Source organism: Oncorhynchus mykiss, chromosome 27, assembly GCF_057628025.1.
Source record: "Oncorhynchus mykiss isolate SJ-2025 chromosome 27, ASM5762802v1, whole genome shotgun sequence".
In the NCBI taxonomy this organism is placed as follows: domain Eukaryota; kingdom Metazoa; phylum Chordata; class Actinopteri; order Salmoniformes; family Salmonidae; genus Oncorhynchus; species Oncorhynchus mykiss.
The window spans coordinates 42,133,081-42,150,438 of record NC_143048.1 but is presented as its reverse complement, the minus strand read 5'-3'; the positions used below and the strand labels follow the sequence as shown (position 1 = coordinate 42,150,438).

Below are 17,358 nucleotides of genomic sequence, written 5' to 3'. Positions count from 1 at the left end.
AAATCTGTGGAAGGTGTTTTATCACAAATCTATGGAAGGTGTTTTACCACAAATCTATGGAAGGTGTTTTATCACAAATCTGTGGAAGGTGTTTTATCACAAATCTATGGAAGGTGTTTTATCACAAATCTGTGGAAGGTGTTTTATCACAAATCTATGGAAGGTGTTTTACCACAAATCTATGGAAGGTGTTTTATCACAAATCTATGGAAGGTGTTTTATCACAAATCTGTGGAAGGTGTTTTATCACAAATCTGTGGAAGGTGTTTTATCACAAATCTATGGAAGGTGTTTTACCACAAATCTATGGAAGGTGTTTTATCACAAATCTATGGAAGGTGTTTTATCACAAATCTGTGGAAGGTGTTTTATCACAAATCTATGGAAGGTGTTTTACCACAAATCTATGGAAGGTGTTTTACCACAAATCTATGGAAGGTGTTTTATCACAAATCTATGGAAGGTGTTTTATCACAAATCTATGGAAGGTGTTTTACCACAAATCTATGGAAGGTGTTTTACCACAAATCTATGGAAGGTGTTTTATCACAAATCTATGGAAGGTGTTTTATCATATTTCTATGGAAGGTGTTTTATCACATGACCATTAATGACTAATAATCAGCCTTCTATGTACTACTTGTTTTATTCCAGTATATACTTGTTAATTAATAATATGCTAATTAATAATCCAACATAAAATATTTTATTTCAGAATAAAGAGCACATTTCTACATTTTATTCAATATCATATAACGTTATGCAACTTCTTCCTAACCTTTGAAAAATATTTAACATATTAAACATGGTCAATATTGCACATTAACTCTGTGGTGAATGTGTTATAAACTGGTACGACTTTTTATTAATAAAATATATTGATTCCACATACTGATCAGGAATCATCACATGGTAATCTATTATCCTTTGAGCATCATGTGTTTCCTGCTGTTTTTCTCTGGTCTGAGCACTACAATGTAGCACTTAGGGGCAAATATACAGACCAGGAGGCCAAAGGCTGAGGCTAGAATGGCAAAGACATGGACGGCCACTGTGTACTTTCCTGCTGTGCTCACATACACAGGGATAAAGGTTATCCACACAGCAAAGAAGATCAGCATGCTGAAGGTGATGAACTTGGCCTCGTTGAAGTTGTCCGGCAGTTTCCGGGCCAGAAAGGCCAGGATGAAGCACATGCAGGCCAAGAGGCCGATGTATCCCAGAACGCACCAGAAGGCAACTTCTGACCCCATGGCACAGTCGATGATGATGACAGAGCTGATGTGGCCGGTGTTGAGGTTGGTGTAGGGAGGTCTGGTCAGCAGCCAGATGAGACAGATCAGTCCCTGTCGGCCAGAGGGAACCATATTGGTGTTAATATTGATCAAGTGATTCAATTGTCTGATTCATTTTAATGTCTTTCACTTAGGCTGCATTTAGTCAGGCAGCCCAAATCTAGGCTTTTGCCCAGTTATTGGCAAAAGATCAGATCTAATTGGTCACAAGGCTGGCTGACTGTGTTAACGCAGCCTTAGAGGTAGAGGTCAATGAAAAGAAAAGCAACAAGATCAGAATAGTACCTGGACGGCAGTGCACAACACAACACTGGCTCTCTGCTGGGCAGGGCCAAACCACCTCATGACATCACTTCCTGGCAGGGTGGCCCTGAAGGCCATGAGGACTACCATGGTCTTGGCAAGGAGGCAGGAGATGCAGAGGGCAAAGCTCACCCCGAACGCTGGGTACCGGATCCGGCACAGCCAATCTGAGGGCTCACCGATGAACAACAGTCCAATCAGGAAGCAGATGGAGAGGAAGAGGAGGAGAAGGAAGCTCAGCTCCATGTTGTTGCCGCGGACGATGGGAGTGTGTCGGTTGGCAACAAACACCGCCAAGACAGAGAGTGAGGCACAGGCCCCAAGAATGGATACCACACACAGGACGACGCCCATGGACTCCTGATAGGACAGGAACTCTATGGTCTTTGGAACACAGTGGTCTCTGGCCTCGTTTGGCCACGTGACGTCAGAGCAGCGTATGCAGTTTAAAGAATCTGACAGAGAGGAAAAAGAAAACAGAGATTGCAATAGCAACACTGTTTTTTTTAGTTCTGACCAGTGACTGGTGAGAAAGGCTTGGAAATAAGGGACAACACACCAGTTTGATTGCTGACCTCCCCCTCAGCACAGGAGATGCAGTCGAAGCAGCAGACAGGCTCCCCCTTCTTCCTGGCTACACGGGTGCCTGGGGGACAGCTCTCACTGCACACTGATCGAGCTGCCTGGGGGGCAGAGGGGCACCACTCAGATATACTGATACATCTCGCGTGTATTAAGCGGTGTAAAGGGAAAGTGTTTCAGAACGCTTTTCAAACTAGCCAAATGTAGTTTATAAAATGCAAACTTGATATTCTTCAATGACGTTAAGAAGACAACAAAGAACAGACTGAGAAGAAAACGTAGAACCAAGCACCTAGACTGTGATATAGGGCGCACCTGCTTTCCCACAGGCCACTGAATCACTGACTCATTTATGACCAGGTCTCGGCCATCGGCCAATGAGGCGTCATAGAACCCCACTTTAACTAATCGCAGGGAGCCATCCTGCCCCCTCTGCCAGTTCATGAGGTCATAGGAAGCGATGGGGTCACCGTTGTGGTCAAAGCTGACCTCCTCCCCGAGTGTGGAAAACTTCACCTGCTTCATGTAATGTAGTAGCTGGGGAAAGAGGAGTGGAGAGGGTGACACGAGAAACTATACACTCTACTCCCCCTACTGGTGTGTGTGTGTGTATGCATGCTTGCAAACGAGAAACAGGCAATGACATCTATTCAGCAATAATGAGCAGAGTATCTTCAGCCATAGACTCACCTGCCATGGTTTAACATGCTTTGGGTCCCCACAGGTGCCATTGATAAAAGGCCCCTGCCCAGCCACACAGTTGGTCATATCCTGCAGGGCATGGGCGATGAGATACACAGCCTTATACACATTATAGGATACTCTGAGCTGGCTCACATCGGCAAAGGGTGTGTACACATCCCCCAGAACCTCTCTTCCACTACAGGGCTCTCTGTCCAGGTAACTGACAGAGTGAGTGTGTGTGTTTAAGGAATCATTCACTCTACAGTTGAATGTCTCTTCCCAGAACTCTGCCAGGAAAGCCGACTGACGTCCATGGGATGGTCCTAGTCTGGTCAGGAAGTCTTTGAGCCCGGGAATAACATCAGCCTTCCGTATTCCAAATCCCAGCGTTCCTGTCAGGAGACCTCCAAACTCTCTCCACAGGGACTTGGAGGTGGCCCAGGCCTCGCTTGCGATCAGTTGCAGCCCTGTGACATTCCGATGGAGACACTCCCTGAGGATACTCCGAAGCTCCGACTCGCCGGAGAAATTCAGGAGCACTCGGGAGGACGACCCCTGGGTAACAATTACAAGAATAACAACATGTATAATCAAGGGCTTTGAAGGCATCATACGTTTATTTCTTTGCTAACCTGGATAGTGTCCACTAGCTGTCCCACAGCATGCTGGGTAAGGACCACTGGGTAGAAGTGGACGTAGGCAGCACACATCCCAAAGTGAACGGACTCCTGTAGAAACAACTGGATGGCAAAACGTGCATAGTCAGACTCCACCCCGATGACGCCCACCCAGGTCCAGTGGAAGTAGCGTACCAGGCGAGCCAGGGCTCTTATCTGAAAGGCATCACTGGGCATGGTGCGCATGAACGTAGGGAACTGCTTCTGGTCACTCAGGCAGCTGCAGGACGCAAAGTAGCTCACCTGAAAGAAGAGGGAACAGCAGGTTAAAAGTGCACTCTGTAAAATGTACTAAAGCATTACATATAGCTTTTAATATATACAATATATGTGAACTCAATTTCACGATTTAAAAAAAAAAAAAACATTTGAAGATATGAATTGTCCCCTGCCAAAGTAAAAATACATTACAGATGAAGGATCTTCATTTGTCCAGTAATGTCACCGCAAAATAATCCTGCAGCAACAGAATATGAACATTTAGTTCATTGTGCAGCTTGATTGGTGGTCAGGCTATTAGTTGGCCCAAATTAGCCTGCATGAAAGTGCCACACTGTTAATGTAACGTATCTTAGCGTGGTTTTCCAGTGCTTTTATGTAAATCACCAAACTCATCTGCATTTCTTGCAGTGCAGGAAAATTCTCAGCAACAAAAGAGTGATCAAATTAAGATCCCTTACCTGTATATTATGATCTACAAGCCAGTCCAAAGCAGAGAGAACAACAGGGTAAATGTGCACTCTGTAAGTTGTACTCGAGCATTGCATATAGCCCTTAATTTTCATTTAGCAGTCGAGGAATGCAATTCCATAATAAAATGTATAGAATTTTGAAAGTAGCTTTTAAGTCATGAAATAGTATGGCTCCTGCCAAAGTAACAGTATTTACATAACAATCAGACACGTAATTGTAATAGCTTCAAGACATCTATATTTTAGGGTAATTCCATTTCGGCTATTGTCATGAGCCATACTTTTACCAAGGATCTGTCTCCATCAAAAGCAATTTATCAACTTTAAGAAGATTGTTACACAATGATAAAAGTGCAATGTACGTAACACTAGTCTCACCAGGGGTATTTGAAAGGAGCCCAGAGTTCTGAGCACAGCCATAGACACCCCAGAGGCGGCATCTCCTATGATAACAGGGGATACAGCCCTGCGTACAGCGGCGCAGTCCGAACCTGGACCCTGACCTGCTCCCCTGTAGTCTGCCCCCCATTCTGGATGCCCGTTGACCAGCAGCAGGGAGCCTCTCAGGGACACAGGCACATGGTCACAGCTGTCGCGGATATGGAACCCCAGCGTCAGGTGTGGGAGCAGGTCCTTTCGTTGGTTGATCTCTTTCACTGCGAACATCATGGTCTCCATCCAACGCAGGGCCCTGGCACTGAAACTACAGGGAAGAGGATAGCAAGTGGCTTAGAAGCAATGCACGTGAGAGAAAGAGACAAACAAGACAGACAGACAACATTCTTCGTTTCGGATCACTTACTACTCATATGTAGTCTGTTGCGGTTCCCGTTGAAATGATGTCACAGAGGACACAGGACTATAGTGGAGTGGGAACAAGCCCCCAAGAACCACGTCTCCCTCTTGATAGAAGCTGCTTGTCTCTTCTTCCCCCAGGAAAGTGCACCCGTCCTGGGGTGCGGCAGAGCAAACCCAGCTGGCCCACAGGAGAAGCCCCAGCAGCAGGAGTCTGGCAGAGAGGTGCGCCATGGCAGGCAGAGAGTGGATGTACGATGTGAGATCAGTTAGGGCTTCCAGTCCTTTTCTAACCCCCAATTCTCACTTGTGTGGCTGTGGGTACGAGGTTTGGTCCCTATATAGGGCCAGGTTGTCGTGACATCACTGCAGACAAGGTCCTACTTTTCCCTTTTTTTAGTGCTGTGCATTCTCTAATGAGTAGATCATAGTTGGAACAATAGCAAAGCACTTACCCCGCCTCTGTTTTGGTAAAAAAAAAAAAGGATGTGTCTGGAAAAATGTAACCACTCTCAAATTAATAGACAGAGAGATGAACGCAAGGACTGACCATCCATGATGTTACAATTAAATTAAGATTATAGTTTTAACCATGTTGTGTAACCATGCAGTGTTTGTTTACATTTACACTGTTTACAAACATTGGACTAGAATGAGTTTACATTTTGGGTTCTGATGTTGTATGACAGTTAAAATAAGCTTTTATAAATTATATTCTTCATCAAATCAATGGGTATATACAATTTATTTAAGACAAAAAAATGAATCTAGCAAGCAACAAATGAGTCTAGCTTTAATGGGATCGTTCACCCAATAATCAAAGTGGATGTCAGACATTTTCGTAGCAGATTTCTCGCTCAACAGTAGGTGGCAGTGTTTGCATTGCATTAGAACAAAGCTGCGTCGTATTGTCTGTGTGTGACGTCACCACAATGTATATCGGGGGAGGGTAGTAATATATTGATCTTTTACTGTAGTGGGCTAAATCAGGGTCACAGATGTTTATTGGTAGTCATAAACAAACCTACTTTGAAACAAAAGTCTACACCTCACACACATGGTTCTGACACCTGTACCATGTCAGATACAGTATAGAGTTGAAATGTATCACATTTTGAGTTTACGTCCCAATATTACACGTTATATACATCACAGAAGACTGCAGTATAACAAAATCAATTGACATAGAAACACCACATGATTATTTCAAAATGTATAATGTTGTTTAATTATGAAATGATGAGAAATATTAGTAACATTCCACCCATGAGGCCACTAGAGGGAGATTTGGTCATTTGACTGCAGGAAAGTGCTTCAATATATTTGTATAGGCCTCCTAATAAAATATCATGAAACAAATTACAATCACTTAAAACACAGTGTGAAGTGTATTATATTGCGTGGGGTTCTTATTACCTATCATACATATTGTCTGCCATAAAGGCCCAGTCTGTCTCTCCAAGCCACTGTGAGTGTTTGGGAGGGAGGGGTGAGGATCACGTGAAATCCACGGAGATACCAAATTAAATCAGATGAAATGATGACGAGACCAAGCAGTATAAAACAGAACAACATGAACAGTCTCTGTGGGAGGATATCAACTTGTCTATAAGCAGGAGGATCTCTCTGCATCTATCGGACCAGTCTGAGGATGTCTCTTTTTCTGTGGTGGTCCCTATACTACCCTGTCTCTATTTCCCCTCTGACAGAAGCCACCTCTACCCAGCCAGCCTGCTCCCCGCAGGGGGCCTTTGAGCTACCTGGGTTCTCAGCCCAGGGTGACTTCCTGATGGGGGGGATCTTTCCCCTTCACTACCGGGTGGAGCTGCCTGGCACGGACTACACCCACCAGCCCCTGACAGCACTGTGTCAAGGGTGAGCTGAGTTACTGGGGGCCTGGATGTATGGCTCAAGTCCTACAGTTTTCTCTCTCTCTCTCTCTCTCTCTCTCTCTCTCTCTCTCTCTCTCTCTCTCTCTCTCATTCTCTCTTAGCTCACATAGAGAGAGGGAGAGAGAGAGACTGGGGGCCCGGATGTGTGGCTCAAGTCCTACTGTAAACAAGAGTTTGAGGAGAATAGGTTCTGATTGCCAGGTCCCATTGAGGACCTTTGACCTCGACTCCTCTCCTTTTCTGTGTTTTCCTCCTTAACACCGTGTCCTGTGGTGGGATTGTTGCCACATTCATTGAGCTCAAATTTCTCGGTCTAGTTGTGTTGTTCAGACCAGACCATCAGTGGAAGTGGAACACATTCTCATTCTCTCTCTCTCTCTCTCTCTCTCTCTCTCTCTCTCTCCCTCTCTCTCTCTCTCAGGTTTGACCCGAGGGCTTTCCGCTGGGCTCAGACCATGAGGCTGGCAGTGGAGGAAATCAACCAGAGTGAGCAGCTGCTGCCCAACCACACGCTGGGCTACAAGATCTTTGACTCGTGTGCCACACCAGTCACGGCTCTGAGAGCAGTCTTGGCGGTGCTGAACGGACATGATGAAGAACAGAGCCCTATGTGTTCTGGTGCCAGCCCGTTAATTGCCATGGTAGGGGAGTCTGGCTCCTCACAGTCCATTGTTTTGTCCAGAACTCTGCAGCCCTTCAGAATCCCCATGGTGAGTGATGATGTGTTTTTTTTGCAGGGTTCAGATCAGGGTTGTAGTGCTGCCAGAGCTCCCCGGAACCTTACTCCGCCACTTCTCACAGTGGGGCCTGTTTACTACAGTTAAATCCAAGCTGATTCAATATCTGTGAATTCACATAATTTTCTATTAGTACTCTACAGAACTGAATAGAGTAAAGTGACTGTTAGATCAAAAACACCACTTCATTTCTTATGAGATTTTAGGTTGATAAGTGGTCACATTTCTTTTCTCATCCGGCCTAAACTCAACATTGTGCCACAGCGTTTGAAATATAGTCCAGGTACAGTGAGCCTATGCTGTCTGTCACCACCATTCGCTCACGAAACCATAGTTAGGCCCTACATCACTCAATAAGATCTGAATGCATATTCCCACGACACTGGTTAAGATCAAATGATTGGATGGTTCACCGGTAAAACGAGAATAATTATCATTCACGATTGACAGATGGCCTATTTCAATTTGGTGTTTGACGGAATTAAAAACAGAACTATTTATTGAGACAATATGTGTGGGTGTGGCCAGACATTTGGAGGATGCCTTTTATGCGAATTCTAAAAAGCTGTGTCAGTCAGTACAGACTTTGATTGAGAAATGATGACATTATTGTTTTAGAGGTAGGCTCCGATACCTCAGAAAGTGGCACTACACCACTGGTGCAGATGAAAAGGCATTTCTTGTTTCTAAGTTAAGATCCACTGTTGAACTAGGGGGAATTAGAATACAATTCAGATTCTGTGGATCAGTATTCAAATTCAAAGATGTTGAATTATTTTAGTGTAAATAGATAATCTACTATTCAAAAGGGAGGTTTGTCTGTGACCTATGAAAACACATTTAAAAGCGCTTATCAACAACTTGTGGCTAGAATTACATAGTTTGTTAACAATTGAATTAAGTATGGTGTCTTTTGTTTATGACTATTGTAAATACGATTAGCGCTCTCATAAATAACACGTGATTTGTATATATATGAATGTATTTTATGTTTTGTAATAATGGTATTACATGCACACCTTGAAATTAACGTTGGCTTAAAATAGGTGTTCTATGTTCTTTCAGATCAGCTATTTCTCCACCTGCTCGTGCCTGAGTGACAGGAAAGAATACCCAACGTTCTTCAGAGTGGTTCCAAATGACGACTACCAGGTGAAGGCCATCGCCAGTCTGCTTCAGCGTTTCGGCTGGAAGTGGATCGGTGTGATCCGCGAGGACCACGACTACGGCCACTTCGCCCTGCAGGGCCTGAAGAGGGAGATCCAGAACACAGATGTCTGTCTGGCCTATGATGAGATGATCCCTAAAGACTACAGCAGAGAGAGGGTCCTGCAGATCCTGGAGGTGATGAGGCTCTCCACAGCGCGGGTGGTGATAGTCTTCTCTGGGGAGGGAGAGCTATACCCTTTCCTCAAAGAGTTTGTCAAGCAGAACATCACTGGTACCCAGTGGGTGGCCAGTGAGGCCTGGGTCACTGCCAATGTGCTGGCAGAGACTTATCCATTCCTGGATGGGACTATTGGCTTCGCCATCCGCTCAGGGAAAGTCCCAGGGCTCAGGGACTACCTGCAGACGGTGAACCCCCACAGGTACCCCTCTAACCCCCTGGTGCAGCAGTTATGGGAGGCTCTGTACGGCTGCTCTCCCTCTCTGTCCCCCTCCAGCACCCTGATGCCCCCCTGCTCAGGGCAGGAGACTCTTCTGGAGCAGCACTCAGCCTACATGAACACCTCCAGCCCCAGAGTGGCCTATAATGTGTACAAGGCTGTGTACGCCATCGCTCACTCACTGCACAACCTCCTCCACTGCCAGGCTGGGGCAGGACCCTTCCACAACCGCTCCTGTGCTCACAGCACCAACGTTCACCCCTGGCAGGTATGTGTCAATTACTTACTAAAGTGGGGGGGAAATATATCATTATGTAAATAACTAAACAGATGAATGTTGAAAAGATTTTAGTGCATCAACAAATGTAAATAGATGTAGTTAAAGAATTAGACAATTATTTTCCTCTTATCATAGCTCCAGCAATATCTCCAGGACGTGTCCTTCAACGTATCTGGAGAAAATATGAACTTTGACCAGAAAGGGGACGCCATCCCGTCCTATGACCTCATCAACTGGCAGAGGGGGCCAAACGGGGGTCCCCGCTTTGTCACAGTAGGGCTGTATGATGGCTCAAAGGACGCTGGGAAGGAGCTGGCAATCCAGGAAGAGAAGATAGTGTGGGCGAGGCTTCAGAGCAAGGCAAGCTGCTCACACTGTGTATTTACCCACATCAGATGCCAACTGTTGACGTTGTGTAGAGAGTCCTGGATGTAAGTTCCTCTTCATGGTGAATGTAAACATATTATTATAGTTATTTTTAAACAGGATTATTTGTCCTGAAATATTTCTGTTTCTCCAAAGCTTGTATTGCAGGTAACCCAGTTGATGCATTCCAATGCTTGATGTCTCTTTCTTATTCTCTAACCATCCTACTAGAACTGTCAGTGTGATTTCTCCAATTATCTCATATTGAGTGACCTCTAGTGGCTGGAATAATATGAGTATTCAGGTAGCATTAAATAGTCTGAAGGTATTGATCTTTGATTTGTTCAGCTGGTGGTCTCCGTGTGCAGTGCCAGCTGTGCTCCAGGATCCAGGAAGGCTGTCCGTCGTGGGGAACCTCTGTGCTGCTTTGACTGTGTACCATGTGACAGCGGCAAGATTAGTAATCAGACAGGTGAGGACTCTGATTTACCCTAATCAATATAGTGACTTAACTGTAGATTAGTAATCAGACAGGTGAGGACTCTGATTTACCCTAATCAATATAATGACTTACCTGTAGATTAGTAATCAGACAGGTGAGAACTCTGATTTACCCTAATCAATATAATGACTTAACTGTAGATTATTAATCAGACAGGTGAGGACTTATATACCCTAATCAATATAATGACTTACCTGTAGATTAGTAATCAGACAGGTGAGAACTCTGATTTACCCTAATCAATATAATGACTTACCTGTAGATTAGTAATCAGACAGGTGAGGACTCTGATTTACCCTAATCAATATAATGACTTACCTGTAGATTAGTAATCAGACAGGCGAGGACTTATATACCCTAATCAATATAATGATTTACCTGTAGATTATTAATCAGACAGGTGAGAACTCTGATTTACCCTAATCAATATAACGACTTACCTGTAGATTAGTAATCAGACAGGTGAGAACTCTGATTTACCCTAATCAATATAATGACTTACCTGAAGATTAGTAATCAGACAGGTGAGAACTCTGATTTACCCTAATCAATATAATGACTTACCTGTAGATTAGTAATCAGACAGGTGAGGACTCTGATTTACCCTAATCAATATAATGACTTACCTGTAGATTAGTAATCAGACAGGTGAGAACTCTGATTTACCCTAATCAATATAATGACTTACCTGTAGATTAGTAATCAGACAGGCGAGGACTTATATACCCTAATCAATATAATGATTTACCTGTAGATTATTAATCAGACAGGTGAGAACTCTGATTTACCCTAATCAATATAACGACTTACCTGTAGATTAGTAATCAGACAGGTGAGAACTCTGATTTACCCTAATCAATATAATGACTTACCTGAAGATTAGTAATCAGACAGGTGAGAACTCTGATTTACCCTAATCAATATAATGACTTACCTGTAGATTAGTAATCAGACAGGTGAGGACTCTGATTTACCCTAATCAATATAATGACTTACCTGTAGATTAGTAATCAGACAGGTGAGAACTCTGATTTACCCTAATCAATATAATGATTTACCTGTAGATTAGTAATCAGACAGGTGAGGACTCTGATTTACCCTAATCAATATAATGACTTACCTGTAGATTATTAATCAGACAGGTGAGGACTTATATACCCTAATCAATACAATGACTTACCTGTAGATTAGTAATCAGACAGGTGAGGACTCTGATTTACCCTAATCAATATAATGACTTACCTGTAGATTAGTAATCAGACAGGTGAGGACTCTGATTTACCCTAATCAATATAGTGACTTAACTGTAGATTAGTAATCAGACAGGTGAGGACTCTGATTTACCCTAATCAATATAGTGACTTACCTGTAGATTATTAATCAGACAGGTGAGGACTCTGATTTACCCTAATCAATATAATGACTTACCTGTAGATTAGTAATCAGACAGGTGAGGACTTATATACCCTAATCAATATAATGACTTACCTGTAGATTAGTAATCAGACAGGTGAGGACTCTGATTTACCCTAATCAATATAATGACTTACCTGTAGATTAGTAATCAGACAGGTGAGGACTTATATACCCTAATCAATATAATGACTTACCTGTAGATTATTAATCAGACAGGTGAGGACTTATATACCCTAATCAATATAATGACTTACCTGTAGATTAGTAATCAGACAGGTGAGGACTTATATACCCTAATCAATATAATGATTTACCTGTAGATTAGTAATCAGACAGGTGAGGACTTATATACCCTAATCAATATAATGATTTACCTGTAGATTAGTAATCAGACAGGTGAGGACTTATATACCCTAATCAATATAATGACTTACCTGTAGATTATTAATCAGACAGGTTAGGACTTATATACCCTAATCAATATAATGACTTACCTGTAGATTAGTAATCAGACAGGTGAGGATTTATATACCCTAATCAATATAATGACTTACCTGTAGATTAGTAATCAGACAGGTGAGGATTTATATACCCTAATCAATATAATGACTTACCTGTAGATTAGTAATCAGACAGGCGAGGACTCTGATTTATGTTAATCAATAGAACAATTTCCTTTTGGTAGATTTGATATAGTCTCTCTAGATGCAGTTGAGTGCACTATGTACATCCTGTCCATGTGTTGTGTTAGAAAGGGCCAGCAGCACGTCCTCATCCAGTCGTCTTATTCCTGTAGCCTCCTTTAACCCTAAAATGTATTTTTTGTTTAATAGTACCAACGGGTAATGGCCCAATTTACCTCAAATTGGTAATGATTGCAAAGAGACACTGTCTGTCAAGCAGTAACGCGTTTTATTTTAGGAACTAGGAACGGTGGGTTAACTGTCTTGATCAGGGGCCGAATGACAGATTTGTACCTTGTCAGCTTGGGGATTCGATCTAGCAACTATGCACATCCTGTCCGTGTGTTGTGTTGATGCTGGCAGAAAGGGCCGGATGTTGTCCAGCAGCACGTCCTCCACCAGTCGTCTTTTTCCTGAAGCCTAAAAGGTATTTTTTGTTTAATAGTGCCAACGGGTAATGGCCCAATTTACCTCAAATTGGTAATGATTGCAAAGAAACACTGTCTGTCAAGCAGTAACACATTTTATTTTATTAACCATTTAGTAACACATTTTATTTTATTAACCATTTAGTAACACAATAAAATGGTTTAAATTCCCCAAAATAAGCATATCTTTTTTACATTTAAAAAAAAAACATTTTTGTTGTATTTTTCATGTTTTTTTGATTTGATTTGATTTGATATGATCCCCATTAGCCGACGCCATGTGCGACAATTAGCCTTACTCGGGGTTGGACATATAACAACAAATACATTACAGACAAAAGACGTTACAATTTACAAACATTTACATACATGCAGTGATACATTTCATCCACTTGTTATGAAGATTTGTTTGTTATTCATTCAAAGTGTTCTGTAATATTCAGAGGCTGAGAAATTGGCAATTGAGCTAATCTGTCATACTGGTGCGACTTAAGATGGCCACCGATATGGACGATATAGGCGATAAAGATGGACACCGATATGGGCAATATAGGCGATAAAGGACCGGTGGCATAAGACTTTTAGCTCGAACTTTGGAACGCTATGGGCTATCAACTCAGATCCAATTGCATCTGAAAAATGGGACTCTGGACTGGTATAGATACACTGACTGGAAACTAAACCTATATTTATAGTGCCCCCCTGGGGGCCAGATCTGGGGTGGCTCCATATCTATATACAGTGCCTTGCGAAAGTATTCGGCCCCCTTGAACTTTGCGACCTTTTGCCACATTTCAGGCTTCAAACATAAAGATATAAAACTGTATTTTTTTGTGAAGAATCAGCAACAAGTGGGACACAATCATGAAGTGGAACAACATTTATTGGATATTTCAAACTTTTTTAACAAATCAAAAACTGAAAAATTGGGCGTGCAAAATTATTCAGCCCCCTTAAGTTACTACTTTGTAGCGCCACCTTTTGCTGCGATTACAGCTGTAAGTCGCTTGGGGTATGTCTCTATCAGTTTTGCACATCGAGAGACTGAAATTTTTTCCCATTCCTCCTTGCAAAACAGCTCGAGCTCAGTGAGGTTGGATGGAGAGCATTTGTGAACAGCAGTTTTCAGTTCTTTCCACGGATTCTCGATTGGATTCAGGTCTGGACTTTGACTTGGCCATTCTAACACCTGGATATGTTTATTTTTGAACCATTCCATTGTAGATTTTGCTTTATGTTTTGGATCATTGTCTTGTTGGAAGACAAATCTCTGTCCCAGTCTCAGGTCTTTTGCAGACTCCATCAGGTTTTCTTCCAGAATGGTCCTGTATTTGGCTCCATCCATCTTCCCATCAATTTTAACCATATTCCCTGTCCCTGCTGAAGAAAAGCAGGCCCAAACCATGATGCTGCCACCACCAAGTTTGACAGTGGGGATGGTGTGTTCAGCTGTGTTGCTTTTACGCCAAACATAACGTTTTACATTGTTGCCAAAAAGTTCAATTTTGGTTTCATCTGACCAGAGCACCTTCTTCCACATGTTTGGTGTGTCTCCCAGGTGGCTTGTGGCAAACTTTAAACAACACTTTTTATGGATATCTTTAAGAAATGGCTTTCTTCTTGCCACTCTTCCATAAAGGCCAGATTTGTGCAATATACAACTGATTGTTGTCCTATGGACAGAGTCTCCCACCTCAGCTGTAGATCTCTGCAGTTCATCCACAGTGATCATGGGCCTCTTGGCTGCATCTCTGATCAGTCTTCTCCTTGTATGAGCTGAAAGTTTAGAGGGACGGCCAGGTCTTGGTAGATTTGCAGTGGTCTGATACTCCTTCCATTTCAATATTATCGCTTGCACAGTGCTCCTTGGGATGTTTAAAGCTTGGGAAATCTTTTTGTATCCAAATCCGGCTTTAAACTTCTTCACAACAGTATCTCGGACCTGCCTGGTGTGTTCCTTGTTCTTCATGATGCTCTCTGTGCTTTTAACGGACCTCTGAGACTATCACAGTGCAGGTGCATTTATATGGAGACTTGATTACACACAGGTGGATTGTATTTATCATCATTAGTCATTTAGGTTAACATTGGATCATTCAGAGATCCTCACTGAACTTCTGGAGAGAGTTTGCCGCACTGAAAGAAAAGGGGCTGAATAATTTTGAACGCCCAATTTTTCAGTTTTTGATTTGTTAAAAAAGTTTGAAATATCCAATAAATGTCGTTCCACTTCATGATTGTGTCCCGCTTGTTGTTGATTCTTCACAAAAAAATACAGTTTTATATCTTTATGTTTGAAGCCTGAAATGTGGCAAAAGGTCGCAAAGTTCAAGGGGGCCGAATACTTTCGCAAGGCACTGTAGTTGAGGATACATTCATCTACCTCTCTGTGCCACATTTGATCACAAAGTTTATCTTTTGAGTTCACATTTTCAGCTGAGCCACTATGCAGATCTAGTATACAAAGACATTTCAGAAGTATAAAAAATAACAGAGTTTGAAATTATGACAAATGTCACTTACCTGTAGAATATCACATGACTGCATCACATACCCAAAATTCCTAAGCTCTTTATCTTTGTTTTTCTGTGTAGATTCTATAGACTGCCATGAATGTCCCGAGGACTACTGGTCAAACACTGATGGAACAATGTGCATCCCCAAAGTGGTGGAGTTCCTTTCCCATGATGCAATGGGGATAGCCCTGACGGTGATCGCTGTAGTGGGCGCCTGTCTGACCGTGTCCATCCTGGCAGTCTTCCTCCATCACAGGACCACTCCCATCGTCCGCGTCAACAACTCTGAGCTGAGTTTCTTTATCCTTCTCTCCCTGACTCTGTGCTTCCTGTGTGCGCTGATGTTCATCGGGGAGCCCACCTCCTGGTCCTGCATGCTGCGCCACACCGCCTTCAGCATCACCTTCTCCCTCTGCATCTCCTGCATCCTGGGCAAGACTCTGGTGGTCTTGGCAGCCTTCACTGCCGCCAGGCCTGGGAACAACATTATGAAGTGGCTGGGGCCCAAACAGCAGAGGGTCATCATATTCTCCTGCACCCTGGTTCAGGTGCTGATCTGTGCTGCCTGGCTCATGGCTGCCCCTCCCTACCCCTCCAAAAATATCCAGGACCATCGCTCTAAGATCATTCTAGAGTGCAGTGTGGGCTCCCAACTGGCCTTCTGGTGCGTTCTGGGATACATCGGCCTCTTGGCCTGTCTGTGCTTCATCCTGGCTTTTCTGGCCCGGAAACTGCCAGGCAACTTTAATGAGGCCAAGTTCATCACCTTCAGCATGCTGATCTTCTGTGCCGTGTGGATCTCCTTCATCCCTGCCTACGTAAGCTCTCCTGGGAAGTACACAGTAGCTGTAGAGATCTTTGCCATCCTGGCCTCCAGCTTTGGGCTGCTGTTCTGTCTGTTTGCTCCAAAATGTTACATCATCCTCCTGAAGCCAGAGAAGAACACTAAACAACATACCATGGGGAAGAAATAAAATGCATAGATTAATGAAGACACATTTATTTTGTCATAGTTCTCAGTTTACTTTTGACCTACTGTAAACCCAGAAATGAAATAGATGTTTATAGTGTCTTTGGGACATGTGGCAAGCTAGAAATTATACTTTTTTCGTTGAATTACTGTACCATTTTCCTGATCAAAGATATACAGTGCCTTGCGAAAGTATTCGGCCCCCTTGAACTTTGCGACCTTTTGCCACATTTCAGGCTTCAATCATAAAGATATAAAACTATTTTTTTGTGAAGAATCAACAGCAAGTGGGACACAATCATGAAGTGGAACGACATTTATTGGATATTTCAAACTTTTTTAACAAATCAAAAACTGAAAAATTGGGCGTGCAAAATTATTCAGCCCCCTTAAGTTAATACTTTGTAGCGCCACCTTTTGCTGCGATTACAGCTTTAAGTCGCTTGGGGTATGTCTCTATCAGTTTTGCACATCGAGAGACTGAAATTTTTTCCCATTCCTCCTTGCAAAACAGCTTGAGCTCAGTGAGGTTGGATGGAGAGCATTTGTGAACAGCAGTTTTCAGTTCTTTCCACAGATTCTCTATTGGATTCAGGTCTGGAGTTTGACTTGGCCATTCTAACACCTGGATATGTTTATTTTTGAACCATTCCATTGTAGATTTTGCTTTATGTTTTGGATCATTGTCTTGTTGGAAGACAAATCTCTGTCCCAGTCTCAGGTCTTTTGCAGACTCCATCAGGTTTTCTTCCAGAATGGTCCTGTATTTGGCTCCATCCATCTTCCCATCAATTTTAACCATCTTCCCTGTCCCTGCTGAAGAAAAGCAGGCCCAAACCATGATGCTGCCACCACCATGTTTGACAGTGGGGATGGTGTGTTCAGGGTGATGAGCTGTGTTGCTTTTACGCCAAACATAACGTCTTGCATTGT

The 17,358-nt window shown here is 42.9% G+C and overlaps 2 protein-coding genes across 6 annotated transcripts; one reads left to right on the top strand and one right to left on the bottom strand.

Annotated features, from left to right (window-relative positions):
* Positions 1 to 890: 890 nt before the first annotated feature.
* On the bottom strand, positions 891 to 5,262 carry LOC110508044 (extracellular calcium-sensing receptor-like). The gene is made up of 8 exons (XM_021588491.3): positions 5,039 to 5,262; positions 4,612 to 4,936; positions 3,497 to 3,784; positions 2,871 to 3,419; positions 2,496 to 2,717; positions 2,158 to 2,281; positions 1,581 to 2,053; positions 891 to 1,346 (listed from the first exon to the last, which is right to left on the bottom strand). The coding sequence occupies exons 1-8, from the start codon at positions 5,260 to 5,262 to the stop codon at positions 921 to 923; spliced, it is 2,631 nt and encodes an 876-aa protein (XP_021444166.3). The 3' UTR covers positions 891 to 920.
* A 2,086-nt stretch (positions 5,263 to 7,348) lies between these two features.
* Positions 7,349 to 16,429, top strand: LOC110507227 (extracellular calcium-sensing receptor-like). Of its 5 annotated transcripts, none has more exons than XM_090223930.1 (5): positions 7,349 to 7,630; positions 8,723 to 9,517; positions 9,680 to 9,904; positions 10,259 to 10,382; positions 15,534 to 16,429. In XM_090223930.1, exons 1-5 carry the CDS (start codon positions 7,376 to 7,378, stop codon positions 16,427 to 16,429), a joined length of 2,295 nt encoding a protein of 764 aa, XP_090080056.1. In that variant the 5' UTR covers positions 7,349 to 7,375. The 5 variants fall into 5 exon arrangements, with proteins under 5 accessions (XP_090080056.1, XP_090080055.1, XP_090080053.1 ...); XM_090223929.1 differs by having other exon boundaries at positions 8,723 to 9,532; positions 9,680 to 9,887; positions 10,248 to 10,382; XM_090223927.1 differs by having other exon boundaries at positions 8,723 to 9,532.
* Positions 16,430 to 17,358: the final 929 nt, after the last annotated feature.

Coding starts and splice junctions, on each gene's coding strand:
- LOC110508044 (XM_021588491.3), bottom strand. CDS start 5,262: ATGGCGCACCTCTCTGCCAGACTCCTGCTGCTGGGGCTTCTCCTGTGG. Junction 2,054..2,157: donor GGAGGTCAGCAATCAAACTG/GTGTGTTGTCCC, acceptor CCTCTCTGTCAG/ATTCTTTAAACTGCATACGC. Junction 1,347..1,580: donor TGTTGTGCACTGCCGTCCAG/GTACTATTCTGA, acceptor TCTGGCCGACAG/GGACTGATCTGTCTCATCTG.
- LOC110507227 (XM_090223927.1), top strand. CDS start 7,376: ATGAGGCTGGCAGTGGAGGAAATCAACCAGAGTGAGCAGCTGCTGCCC. Junction 9,533..9,679: donor CCAACGTTCACCCCTGGCAG/GTATGTGTCAAT, acceptor CTCTTATCATAG/CTCCAGCAATATCTCCAGGA. Junction 9,905..10,258: donor GGGCGAGGCTTCAGAGCAAG/GCAAGCTGCTCA, acceptor TGATTTGTTCAG/CTGGTGGTCTCCGTGTGCAG.